Source organism: Anser anser (assembly GCF_964211835.1).
Source record: "Anser anser genome assembly, chromosome: 3".
Lineage (NCBI taxonomy): Eukaryota > Metazoa > Chordata > Aves > Anseriformes > Anatidae > Anser > Anser anser.
Window position 1 is genome coordinate 53,702,234 of NC_139722.1, and position 13,293 is coordinate 53,715,526.

At 45.0% G+C, this 13,293-nt stretch overlaps 1 protein-coding gene across 6 annotated transcripts in view; it reads left to right on the forward strand.

Annotated features, from left to right (window-relative positions):
* The first annotated feature begins 1,825 nt into the window (after window positions 1–1,825).
* Window positions 1,826–13,293, forward strand: part of DCBLD1 (discoidin, CUB and LCCL domain containing 1) — a 48,831-nt gene continuing 37,363 nt past the window's right edge. For 2 of the 6 annotated variants that reach the window (XM_083827727.1, XM_083827731.1), the window contains exon 1: window positions 1,830–2,154. In XM_083827727.1, the coding sequence (XP_083683853.1) occupies window positions 1,923–2,154 (232 nt within the window). In that variant the 5' untranslated portion in view covers window positions 1,830–1,922. Of the gene's footprint in view, window positions 2,155–13,293 lie in introns of all 6 variants that reach the window. The other 4 variants (XM_083827726.1, XM_083827730.1, XM_083827728.1 and 1 more) reach the window with 3 other exon arrangements.

A 13,293-nucleotide genomic window follows, 5' to 3' on the forward strand; every position in this document is an offset into this window, starting at 1 on the left:
TCCTTCTGCAAGTGCTCTCCTGCGCAGCAAACTCCTTCAGCAGTCATGAAAGGAAAACAAATACCGCTCCCAGGTATTTTATAACCCTAGTCTCCAGGGCGTGACTTATTGTTCCTCCACAAATTGCTGGAATAAAAATAACCATGAAGCAAATTGTTCTCTAGCTATCCATCCCAGAGGGTATTGCCAAGCCTCCAGTGCCCAGGAGAAGGAGAACGCTTCCTTTCCCAGCATCTGCCAACCCACCTTCCTTCTCCCTGACAGGTGTGACAGGCAAAAGGTGACAGGCAAAAGCTTCTTTGACCGTCTAAGGCTGCTTACCTGCCTGTATCAACTACCAGGGTCTGCTGAGAGCTCGGTACCAGCAATATTATCTGCAAGCATCATGGCAGGGGTTTTTGCTTATTAAATTGCACAAGATCACCAGACCTGGTTTATTGCAACACTGCATCCCTGAGGTGACTTGAAATTGACTTTGCAGGGTGGTGTTTTGCCTATATTTGTCGTAACACTTAACAAATATAATTGCAACTAAAATCTGGCCCTATTATGAAAGAACATATTCCAGCTCTCAGTCGATAGAATGCAAATCAGTGTAATTCCCAGTACAAACCCATGTGTGAGTCACTGGTTTAGATGGCCCACGAAAACTGATATAAACCAATGTATGCTAGGATGTTGTCATATTGCTTTTCAGTAACTGCAACTCATTCAAAAGTAGATGCTGCAGAGGATGTATCACTGTGTTATTTGTTTCCTCTCCCTGGTGTTTTCATTCTGTTGAGTCTCATCCGTAGGTTTTAAAACAATATTTGGTACAGGAGAAGCTATTTTCTATAACCACAATGGTTTTAGAATCATAGGACCACAGATTGGTTTGGGTTGGAAGGGACCTTAAAGGCCATCCTGTTCCAACCCCCTGCCATGGGCAGGGACACCTCCCACTAGGCCAGGCTGCTCAATTCGGCGTTACCAGGTTTACCAGTTCGGTGTTATTTTTCAGTTCAGACTTGAGGCTGTCACAGAGTTTGGCTTTCTTACCCCTTTCCATCCATAATCTCTCTCATTTGTATGGATCTGTTCCTGATGATCTGCAAGATGAATCCAGGAACAGTCCCCTTGCATTCACATGCACACAGCCCTCTTCCAAATTCTCTCAGCCTTCAGCTGCTCGAGGCGAGGCACCCACCACAGCCTCCGTGGTTCAGCCACCCCAACGCTGGCACTCGCTGATGAGGTCCAGCGAGAATTCCTCAAAACTGCTGCAGTCATGAGCACTCTGCCTTGCTCCAGGTCTAATGTTTAAGTCTGGACTTCAAACCCTCCTTTGTAAGGAAGGGGTAAGTCTTGAGTACTAAAAATCTGCGTTAAATTCATGTATATAAGAATGTAATGTACTGGGTGAAAAACGTGCCTGGTAACATATGTATAACGCGCCTGTTAGGAAGTTAACAAACAGACACTACCATTTGAGAAACACAAGCTCAGTTGGGATAAAGGTTATAGGCTTGCCCTTCCCTAAAGTACTGTAGGAGCTAATAACCACCGGCTGCCTAGGACTCCAGGTGGGTTGCAAGCGGGCTGCTTCTGGGGGGCCAGCAGCCGCCTCAGCAGCGCACGGGGCCTCCCCCGACCTGTGCCACAGGTCCCCCCCCGGGGCCGGGCAGGTCGGGGGGGGTTAGCTTGTAGGCGGCGAAAAGCACCGGCAGGGGGGAGAAGCAGCCCCGGGAGGGGGCAGCGGGGCTGGCGGGAGGAGGAGGAGGAGGAGGAGGAGGAGGCATCCCGATGGGAAGGGCGGCGCTGCCCCTTCTCCCGCTTCCTCTCTCCACCCCCAGCCCGGGCAGGCGGCGGCAGCGCTGCAGCGCGGCTCGGGGGGGGCAGCCGGGCGGCCCCTGCTCCTGCTCAGCACCTGCGGCAGAGGGATGCGGGGGGGCGGCCGCCCCCCTCGGCGGGCAGAGGGGCCGGCCCCGGGGCCGCCCCGGCGAGGAGGAGGAGGAGGAGGAAGAGGAGAGGAAGAGAAAGGAGCGGGAGGGAAGCGGGGAAGTTGTGCCGGAGCCATGAGCCCCGCCGGGGGGGCGCGGGCCGCCCCCTCGCTGCTGTTCTCGCTGCTGCTGGGAGCCTCGGCCCCGCTCTGGCTGCGGGCGGAGAAGCTGGGTGAGTCCGGGGGCAAGGGGCGGCCGGGGGGGTTCGCCCCCCTCCCGGGAGCCGGCAGCTGCCCTCGCCCCGGGGAGAGGGTCCGGGGGGCGCCGGGGGGCCCGGGGGGGACCGTGGGCTGCGCGCAGCTGACCCGGTTAATCCCCGCCGCCTTTATCCCCGCTCTGAGGAGCTGCGAGATTACGGCGGTAACCGGCCTGAGGGCGAGCGTGTCCTCCCGCTTCCCTCGTCCTGCGTTAGTCGGGGGGGTGGGTTCCTCGTGGGTCTCCTCTTCTCTTCTTTTCCCGAAGTCACGGCAGCGGGGAAAAGTCCCCGGCAAGTTGGAGGCGCGGCGCCTGCGGCCCCGGGGGCGCCCGGGCTCGGCACCGGCTCTGATCTGGCACCGGCGGCGGGGATGGGATGAGGATGAGGATGAGGATGGGGATCGGGATGGGGATGGGGATGAAGATGGGGATGGGGCTGCTGCAGGGGCCGGAGCCCATTCCCGGTGCCGGCTGCCCCCGCCCCGCAGCCCGGGCTGCTCACCTGCAGCCTCGCAGGGAAGAGCAGCGCCTGCTCTGGCCGAGACAAAGTTTGGCCGGGATTTCGCTGGGATCCCGCAGCTTGGTGAAACGAGGGCCCGGGAGCTGCTCTGTTTGCCCTCTGTTTGTGTGCGGCTCGTAGTTGAGCTTCTTGTGTGAATTGCGAGTACAGCTGGCTTTTGCTGCGGGGGAATTGCGAGCTCCTGGCTGTGGCACTGCCCGGCCCGGTGCATCCATCTTAGAGGCGTTCACTGACAGCTACTGCTAAAATAGTTAGTGCTGGAAGTTAGGCATAGCAATGAGCCTGACAGCACGTTTCAGGTAAACCGATAGTCCCCGTATCAAATCTGGCTGCAAATTCCAACACCCGGTGGTGTGGGTTAGCGTAGCATCCAGGCACTGCCACAAAGCATTTTGTTTATGCTGATTTATACCTTTTTTTCCCTAACTTCCTAGTAATGGGGATTTCTGATACAAATCTCCACTGAAGGGAAAAATTGGTACGAGCTGAGTGACCTTTCCACTTATCAGCTTCATGCAATAGCTTTTTTTTTTTTCCTCTTGAAACTTTGCTGTTCTATCCTCAATATATATTTCCTGATTTTGAGACTCCAATTTGATATGCTCTGGGAAACAGGGATGGAAAAAAAACTTCCCCTCTATCCATCCATGTTCTGTTGTGGTGGTGTGGTTTTTTTGCCTCCTCTTGCACCGATGTTTTGTCGTGATGACCTCAAGGACAAAGTCATTTGGAGAGTCAGTTAGTAAGTTTGCTGAGATTTCTGGGGGTTTTAGTGCATGCAGTGGCACTTAAGCAGCAATTAAGCATGACTCCAACTCCTTGTCTGTATTCCAAAACTGAGTGGTAAAGGCGCCTACATTGTTTCTTACTCACGTTCGAAATGTTTCTACCATCAAACCAACAGCACAGAAACACAAGTACTAAGACAACCAGGTAAAACATATTGCTAAACTCAATTTTACAAGATAGCCTGCCCTGTGTCTAGAGAGCGGAAGAGATTTTGACCCAAATCTTCCCTTTCTCCGTAGGGGGATATTATTCTACTTGTTTGTTTATTGATATTGCCCTATAAATTAGGGGCTAAGTGTTCTGCAGCCGCACCAGTGGAGAGAGGAGATAAGGATAAGTGGAGACAAACTTCCTGTTACACAAGCTTCTTGACTTGACTTAAAAGTTGTAATGGAGCACGAGAAGTGCCAGAGTGAATCAGGCCTGAGTTTCAGCTAATTCTGAGTCTTGTCACCACTGGTGTCTCCCACCAGCTGGTTCACAGACAGATGCACCAGTTTAAATATATTGATTTATATATATATATATATATAAAATAAAGTAGTGCAGTTTTCTGTCATCTAATGAACTGGCTGCGCAATCTGCTTTTTTCCATGACCAGAACCTACAGATGACAAGTTCACGTGTCTTTTCAGTCTATCCTGAGGGATGCTACAAAACAGGGATGAAGCTGCCATCATACTTTCTGTTCTTTTAAGTCTTAAATTGGGGAGAGGCCCCGTTTTCATTGTGATGTTGTTGCTTCATAGTGTAGCTCATACTGAGGTGACTGTGCAGAACCTGTGTGTCAGCTCTTTTTCTGCTCATGTTAAAGATGTACGTTGTCTGAGGACATCTATGAAACACAGCATTTTGTTGTTCATAGACTGATGACAGGAAAGGCCTAGTGATTAGGGAGCTGCTTTTAATTAAAACATATTTGTGAGCTTAGTACATCTTACCTGGGGACAAATGTCATACCTATGACTGTGCATGAGTGATAAACTAACTGTGGGATTTATAATAAAAGGGAAAATAAGCACATTTTAATTATTCTGTATGCTGATCTTGACTTCTCTTGTGGTTTCACTTGCCAGTTCTTTGCTGACAACCACAGATTATACCTTGTTCCCTACCTGCCCAGCCTCACACAACCATGTCCTGGTGTCCCTTCTCAAGGTCTCCTTCCAGCAGGTCAAGACCAAGGTAGAAGGGAAGCAGATCTGAACACGTTACCTTTGCCTTTCACCATTCTCCAGTCTTCTGGTCTCACTGAGCAGGAGACTGAAAGATGTAATTTTGGGCAGCAGGTACCTAAATCAGAGTCAAATCTGAGTCTTCCTTCTTCAGAGTTTTAAGTAATCTTCTATTACATTTCTTAAGCAAATTCTGGCCAGTTGGATTTAAAACCAATCTGCGGGTTGGTTATTTGTAGAAAGGCATATAGGCAAGGGGGATTTCACTCTATTAAGAGCAAGACTGAAGCCACCACTCTTGGTATAACTCATTTATTTTCACTTAAAATAAGACACGACAGTGACACTAGCTAATGTGGGATTTGCAGATCAGCATCCAAATGTGAACTTTGGTTGCAGTGTTTCTGGGTCTGTTGACAGTTGCACCCAATGCTCAGCTTTTTCGCATAAATTGGGAGAACTTAGGGGCAGTAGGCTTTTGAGTCAAGGCTGTTACTTAATGTGGTAACAGTGTATGCAGTAATTATGAGAGAATATGCCTGTTCTCAGGGACTTGCACAAAACACGTACTGAAGAATATTGGTGTGATAATGCTAATCCAGTCTGCATACCCATTTCCAGCAGTTTGCAATGCAGATAAAGATGAATCTTTCTTGTATGCACACACCCCACACCCTCCACAGTTTCTACATATAACCGATTGGTAAATTTTTCAGTTTGTTTGCATTTTGTCCTTATGTCTACTTCCTTCCTTGGCTCCCTCTGTGTCACGTTGTGAATGCTGACTAGAATCGCTGAAGACGGAGGCAACAGTTTTCCGGTTGCAGTTCATAAGTGCTGTGTATACCCACCACATGAAAACTACCATGTTTTTAGTTGCACAGACTTTGCTATAAATAGCTCTAAGCCCTTTATATGTACTTCTCTTTAGGTTACCAGAGGACATATTTCAAATGAAATCAGAGACAGGGAGGCCTCTGGGAGTCTCACTGGCAAAGGAGGGAGGAAAAAGATGCCTTGGGAAAGCTCTTCCTTGAGCTATCTGCACATGCACATAACATGCATGGCTGTTGAATAATATTTCATACAAATTAAATGTTGATTTGCATATGCAAAAATACATTAATTTGTATTTATGAGACCATGCCACCTATAGTCCACTGGAGCTATGTGTTTAGCTCAGTAAAAAAAATAGCTTTAAAAACACCACGTTTGAGGATGTTTACACTACATAGAGATAGCTGATGTACCTTCTCAAAGCCATTTTGGGCACCAGAAGTACGACAGTTTAGAAAGCTCACCTGAGACAACACACAATGCTGAGAAGCGTGCTCCTTAGTGGTGGTGTGCACTGAAGTCCTCAGTGTAGACATTGCTGGAGGTTTGGGGCTGGCTGTATCGTATCAGATGCTCTCCTGTGGCATGTACTCATCAACACATGGGTTTGCACCATCTGTTAAGAATAAAACAAGCCAGACAAAATCAAAATAAAATCCTTCTGACTGGATTCAGTGGAATGGCATTGGATCCCAACTATCTGCAATTAAAAAAAAAAAAAAAAAGAATGTTAATAGCAGTGCATAAGAATAAGCACACAGCTTCCCCAGAAGGCTTAATTAGAATTACCACTGGGATTAGGAAACTTCAAACTGGGACAATCCACTAGTGATGTTAAAATAAAAATAATAATATTATGTTAAATTTAAAAAAAAAAAAAAGTAATGTCATGACTAATTTTAAGAGTATGAAGATATCTTCATTTATTCTGAAAGCAAAAATTATGAATTATCTAATTAAATCCTGTTTTGTCTGTGAAAAATGTGTGAATGCTAAAGCCATGTTTCTGAGGTCTACTAGACACTTGCACATAGGGAGGCTGCCAGTAGTTAGGATTTTTTATGCTGTGTAATTAAGCCCAAGAGCTGAGAGCACTACTAAAAAGGTAAGCATTCCCTCTTTGCCTGCCTCTTCTTTCGACAGAGCTAGGACACGCCTCTCAGGAGCTTCCTTCCAAGATATGAAGGTTTAGTTTGGTGGTGATGGGACTTTCTCATCCTTGCTGACTAGCACTTCCAGTCCCAGAGCAACCTTGCTCGTTATTTCCATTTCCCTGGTGGGATAGGGTTGCTGCCTGGCCACAGCAGCTGCCTGTACAACAGCCCCACGCCGCTCCTCTGCGTAGGCAGAGGAAAGCACGAGCCCGTTCAGCCCATATTCTCTCTGCTCATCTCCAAGGAGCTCCAGTAAAGGTGTTTTCAAACACCCTGAAGAAAGACAGGAGAATAAATGGGGAAGGCAGAGCAGGTCAAAGCTAGAAATGCAGATCCATAGCCTCTTCTAGAGCAGGATCTTCATTTTGGTATTTAGTATCACATTTGGGCTCAAGCTGCTACTGTAATTGCAGTAATTTCATCAGGCAGTTACAAGTTTGTTGTATTATTCCTCCACCCCACCTTTAGCAGAGCTCCAAAATGTTGCTCCTTCCCTCAGCTGCCGCAGAAACCTTGTTTCCATCACAGTTTTAATCTGCGATGTTCAAGTTTCTGGCATTCCCACCGCAAATTGTTCAACAGTATAGGATTTCAGTCTAACGCTTTGACATTACAGTTGAAGTCATGTTGATGTCATCTTCCAGATGTTCATGTCTACTGAATAAAAATTGTGTTTATTTGCTTTATTTCAAATTACAAAAACACATGGGGAATTCTGGATGTGATCTCTCGTGCTATACAAAGGCCCATGTGTCCTGTAAGAAATGAAACAAACCTTTTCTTCATGGAGTAGTAAGGAGAGACCTCAAAACACTGGAAACATAGGTGGGTTTCTTCATCTATCCAAACAGAATCACTTTGTTACATGGCTGAGCCTTGTTGTTGCAGCTGCACAGAGTAGAAACGTGCAGCTTCTTGAAACCACTTACATCTATTTTACTCAGGTGCCATACCAGTACCGTGGTGGAGGATTGCTTTAACTTAACAGTCAGACATTCTTCCTTTGCAAAACAAGCTCAGAATAAAAAATTAGTCAATTTTATCCTCTGAGTATGAAAAAGTATATCCAAACCTGTAAAGTAAATTCAAAGATCCTGAGGGTGCCCCTCCACTGGGAGGATTTAGCAGCAAGTTCCAGGGCTAACACCAGAGACATTGCCATCCATCCACGTTGTCTCAGCTTGCTCCCAAAGCCAGGGTTTTGTATTATCCCACGCTTTCCGTGTCAGGGAAGGGAGAATTAAAGTTGAAATGCCTCGGAGCCATAGTCTGTGTGCCCTCACCGAATGCTTTAAAACAGAATTTCTGCAGGTAAGCTGTAATATGAAGTGTTGTGTCATGAATGATGAGAACCTGGGCCGTCAGAACTGTCAACATTTTCAAGCCCAAGGAGTCAGCTTTTGCTGATCTATTAGTATTTTATCACAGGTAGAAGAGGTATAGTTAAACTTGTCCATAAAACACGTATCTGAGAACTTACTGATTTTCAGGAAGTGCCAATGCTTCTGCTTTGAAAATGAATCTCCTCTTTTTTAGAAGAAATTAGTTCCCTTTGTTCTGTAGGTGGAAAGCAAAATAATGTTTTATCAAAATAAATTAGTGTCTGAGCAGTTGCACTGAAGTATTCACTCTTAAGGTGAGTGAAAAATTGCATACCTTTCTGCCATACGCTGTTTGAAAACAGGAGAACAAGATCGGGGCTAATCAAAAATAAATACATAAATTTAAAAAAATCCAGTAAAATAAAAGGAAAATATGGAGTTGCAGTGTAAGTAGTGTACACAGAGTGGTATAAAAACACTCTCTTGTGCATTGTTTTTCACTTCTATTTGCAAATACATTTTACACAATCTCATATTAACAAGTCACAGAAGACTGAAAGTGGCAGAAATGATGCTGTGGTTCACACACAGTGTCACAACCAGTAATGTAGTACTTACATAATACCATGGCTGGTAAAATTTTTATGTTTAAAATTTGAAATATAGTTCACACCAACTAGATGTAACCACAGCAAACCAGGGAGACCACAACATTTCATGTTTTACTGAGATTCTGAGTGTACCGTTCTGGTTAATGCTTTGATGATGAGTATCAGGCAGGCTAGTAGCATGGGAATACTGAAAGAAAACATTTCTCACCTTCAGTGCTCCAGGTCAGAAGCCTGATGTACATCTTTGATCGTAGATGTGTCTTAGTTCAGTTAGTTTTGCTGCCATTTCTGCTGGAGTTGTAGGGAACCACTTGCTGTTTGATTGCAATAATTATGGTAGAAAGAGCTGGTTTCCTATAAGTTAAATGAGTCAAAAGGCAAAGCAGAAAATTGAGTCTTGTGAATAAATGGCAATTATTTTCCCTCACAAACCCATTTTCTCTTGAGATATTTAGTAACTTATACCTAGTGGATAAAGTAGGATTTACATAATTTGCTTTGACAGAAGAAGTGTGCTTTCTGTTGTCCTTTCAATCACATATCACAACAAATCACATATTAAATCTAGTCATACAAGCAAAAGGAAGTGAATGTGTGATTGTGCTAGTAAGTCAGGACAGGTATGATTTTAAGAAAATCGACCTGCCTTAATCACTGATAAATATCAGTCTTTCCTGGCTTGTATCACACTAACAAGGGAGCTGCATATTAAAAACAAAAGGTGGTGGTGGTGGGGTTTCGTCCTATCACGTTCAGACGGTTGCTCTTACCCAAATTAAAGTTGTTGTGAAATCTTGCCTTCCCACCTGCTACCTTTACTGGAACAGCTCTGCTTCAGCCTCTTTTTAACCTGGTGTCTCCGAGTTTCCTGTCCCTGTGGGTTTGCCAGTACTTACCACGGCTGTGAATATTCCTATTTCTGTGCTACCCAATATTCGAGTTTGGCCCTGAGCTTGCAGCATATGTTTCCCACACAGTCCTAGTTCAGTGCAATATACTGTAAGTTAATCTCCAGTAAAGCATAGCAAAGAGAAAAACCTAGGAAAAAAAAAAAACAGATGGAGAAAGTAGAGCAAGCAATTTGCATATATATGATATGTCTCTCAGTTAAGATTAGCATTTCCTACTTTGCCTGAAAAGCCCTTAATAGAAATCCAACTGCATATTTGCCCCACATTAGGGGAATCAGAGAAGGTGCCCTGATAGTAGAAGAGCCCCACCAAACCCAGTGGGGCCAGCATGGGGTAGTGGGAGCTCCGTTTCCCACTTTGTCCCTGCTGCACTGCTGCAGTATTGTGAGCAGAGGGATAGGAAATAAATGCCTGCTTGTGGGATATTTATTCCCCATAGCCTTTACAGTCCTGGAGCTTCCCCAAGGTCCACTCTACATGAGTGGCTGGTGGAGGAGCATGACCACATTCCCACTTACTAACAGTCCTCCGAGGTTCCTCCTCAGTGTGCAGCTACAACCAGTGCTTGGGCAGTGAACCAAGTGCTTGTGCCTTCTCAGCACCTCTGCATTTGAGGATGGACACCTTAATGTGGGGTCCATGTATTTTCAGGTGGGCAGATGTTTGTTGGAAAATAAAAAATCGACTTCTATCTTGAAAAATGGGGAGCCTACACCTGTGATTCCTCTGAAACATCCATAAATATGTAGATCCATTCTCACATCTGTTCCCCAAAACTCACAGTGTAATAAAGTGTTGAGGTGATGAGTCACAGCAATATGCCACATTCGTAAAAGAAAGGCATTGATAAATATTATATGCAGCTATGCACTGAATAAATAAATAAATAAGTAAAAGTCTTTTTTGTTGCAGCAGTTAAAAGGCATAGAGAAGTTTTCTCACACCCACAGGCTCAAGATTGCTGTATTTAGAATGCTGAAAAGCAAATTCCAGTGCTGAAACTCGCTTCTCTGTAGGACTACATTTGGGTACACTGCCTAAGTCCTGGAAGCAGTGACTAAAACATGCTTATTTTTGACATGTACTCTGGTACTGTCTGTCTTTCACAGATTGTGATGGAACCAGATAGTCGTCCTGAAAAGCAAAGGCAAGCCTCTTTTGCTACTACTTCTGAGTATTCGATAGAAGCAAAGCAAGAACTGTATGATGCTATTTTAATTTTTGTATAAACTTCGTCCCTTACATGTTGCACGATCTTGTTCTTTACGGAATGCAGCAATTTCTTAATCCTGCGTCTTCATAAATAATTTATAGGAAAGGCACTATCAAGGCTGTAGCTGCTGTTTTCTCTTTCTGGTACTGTAATTTCTAGGGTAATCTGAGTTTTCTTGTCACTTACTCACATGCATAGATGTAGCCAGGTAGTGTTAGGCTTCATCATGACACAAGTACCTAAGATGTATATTCAGAGGACATGGTTGGTCTCCAGAAAGTTAATTGTTTAAGTGACAAAAGTAATCAAATCTTTATGTATACAGAGAAACTGGAAGGGTTTCAGCGTGTGAGTTTCTGGTTCACATTTGTGTTAAGTTTAAGTGAAACTTACTCTATTCCTTGTTAAGGTTGCGAGCCTGAATGCTAAGTATAAAGTTGCCTCTTTACTGAAAAATGGTTTCCTGTTGATAGAAGAAATTGCTCAAAAGGAGATTTCTGCTTTCTTTTTACATTTTAGCAGCTAAATAAATGAAAGCTCTGGTCTTGAGAGACTTTCATCTCTGCAAACTTCTGCAAATGTGAGAGTTTTCTGGGGTAGTAAAGGCTGCCCACGTTGTTTGTGGCAATCCATTGAAGTACTGCCATGTAGGTCAGCACAGCTATAAGGATTTCCCTAGCTACTGCTAACTGTTGCTAAAAAAACTATCTAATTTTGAAAAATGGTAATATGGCTGGAAGCTACTTTGTTATATAAGGAATATAAAAATGGTTGTCAGTTTTGTTGTTGTTGTTTTTTAAATATACTTGATGATGGCAATCCAACTGGTTACCAAAATGACTTCTTACATGTCTGAGACAGGGCATCCCCCGAGGCTGATTGCAGGAAAGCCAAGGGGAAAGCCAGCCCCTAGCCACTGCCAAATGCCCGGGGGGGCGATCACAGCTGGGCGCATGGGAGGAATCTGTGATTTATAGAACCGCTGTGGAACCAATTTGAGATCATTTGCTGCATTCTCATTCCTACTTTAAGAGAGACATTACAGTAAATAATGTCTGCGAGGAAGAGGGAAAAACACGCTGTGGTTTGTTTGACCTCCTTCTCCTTTTGCATCCCTTTGAAGTCAGTAAGTAAATAATTTGGGCTACGAAATCAGCACTCTACAATGTTCCTTTGTTTCTTCTGCTGCTCTACCTTCCCTTCCTGCCCTCGGCCCCCCTCCCAGCACTCCCCACCTCCCGCTTGGTTAGCTTTGGCAGCAAAATGAGTGTTGTGAGGGACAGCTGCAGCACAGGGGTTAAAATGTTTCCTGGGGACCCTATGGAGTCAAACAAATGAGAATGCAATTCAAAGAAAAAGTTTACACCATATTTATTATTCCATCTGCAGTAGGGCATACTGCAAAGTGGGGGATTTCTTTCCTTGAAAAGATTAAGACTAATTTAAAGGCCATGGAAGATTGCGGTCATTGTTTTTTCAGATGATTATAGACTTGCCTTAATTTCCCGTAGTTTCTTTCATCATTTGAAATTCTCTTTGCAGTCTCCACAAAGTGCTCTGAAGAATCTGAAGCTGGACTTCTGAAAAAAAAAGAAAACACTGCTGTGGACTTTTATATACTTCTTTGCAGACAGGGCTCAGCCAGCTGCTCCACTGGCGTCAATGGCATCTGGGTGCCAACGCCACCAGGGAGGCAGTGTGGAGGGCTGGCGATGCTCGCCCACACAGAAATGCCTCAGGCCCACGATGTTGCCCTGTGTTTTTGTTAGCCACTTGAGCCCATTGCCAGGAAAAGCAAAGAGGTCTGAGATTTTTGTTGTTCTCTGGAAAAGTGACAGGTTTAGGTCTTGATTGTGTGGTGACCTCTCTCTTCCATCGTAACGGCCCAGTAAAGAGCTAGCACTCCTCACTCAGGTTTGTTGGTGGAGAGGTTAGAGGTGAAGTGCTTAACTCCGAGCCTCACTTGATCACTGACAGAGTGGTGAAAGCACAAACCCACTTTCATTTGCAGTGTGCATGCTTCTGTAAGTGACAACGGTCGTAGCAGATGTATGGGAAACTAATATGTTGTCAAGACTGCATCAGTGGTTTGGGTGGCATCTGGCAACAAATCTTGTTTTTCCCCTGGTCTTTTCTCCTATCCCATGTGATCAGGGAGGGCACAGGTCTGACTGGAAAGATTTGATTTCTTATTTAGATATTCATCTGCTTTTATGCATAACTCAAATCTTTCAAACACGGGCACAGAACTCTTTCTTGACAGTTATTACTGTATCTTTTAATAAGTTGGGGTTATTACCTCAGGGAAAGCAACATGGAAGATGAGCTGAATCTCATGTCTCCATGTGGGGATTATCGACAAAGCCCCGTGCTCAGTTCAGTGGCATTTTCTTTGCTTTGGCTGTATCTTCTTGCAGGCTGTAGCTCTTCAGAAAATGCTGATTTTTGGCTGAACCCAGAATATAGGAACTGGCAGAGAAGCTCCATGCTCTCAGGAGCAGGAGGAATGGGAAGGAAGAGGACAGGCCAGCAGCTCTGCACCCAGGACTCCATGTGGGCAGGGGAAGGTGGAGAGATGGTGCTC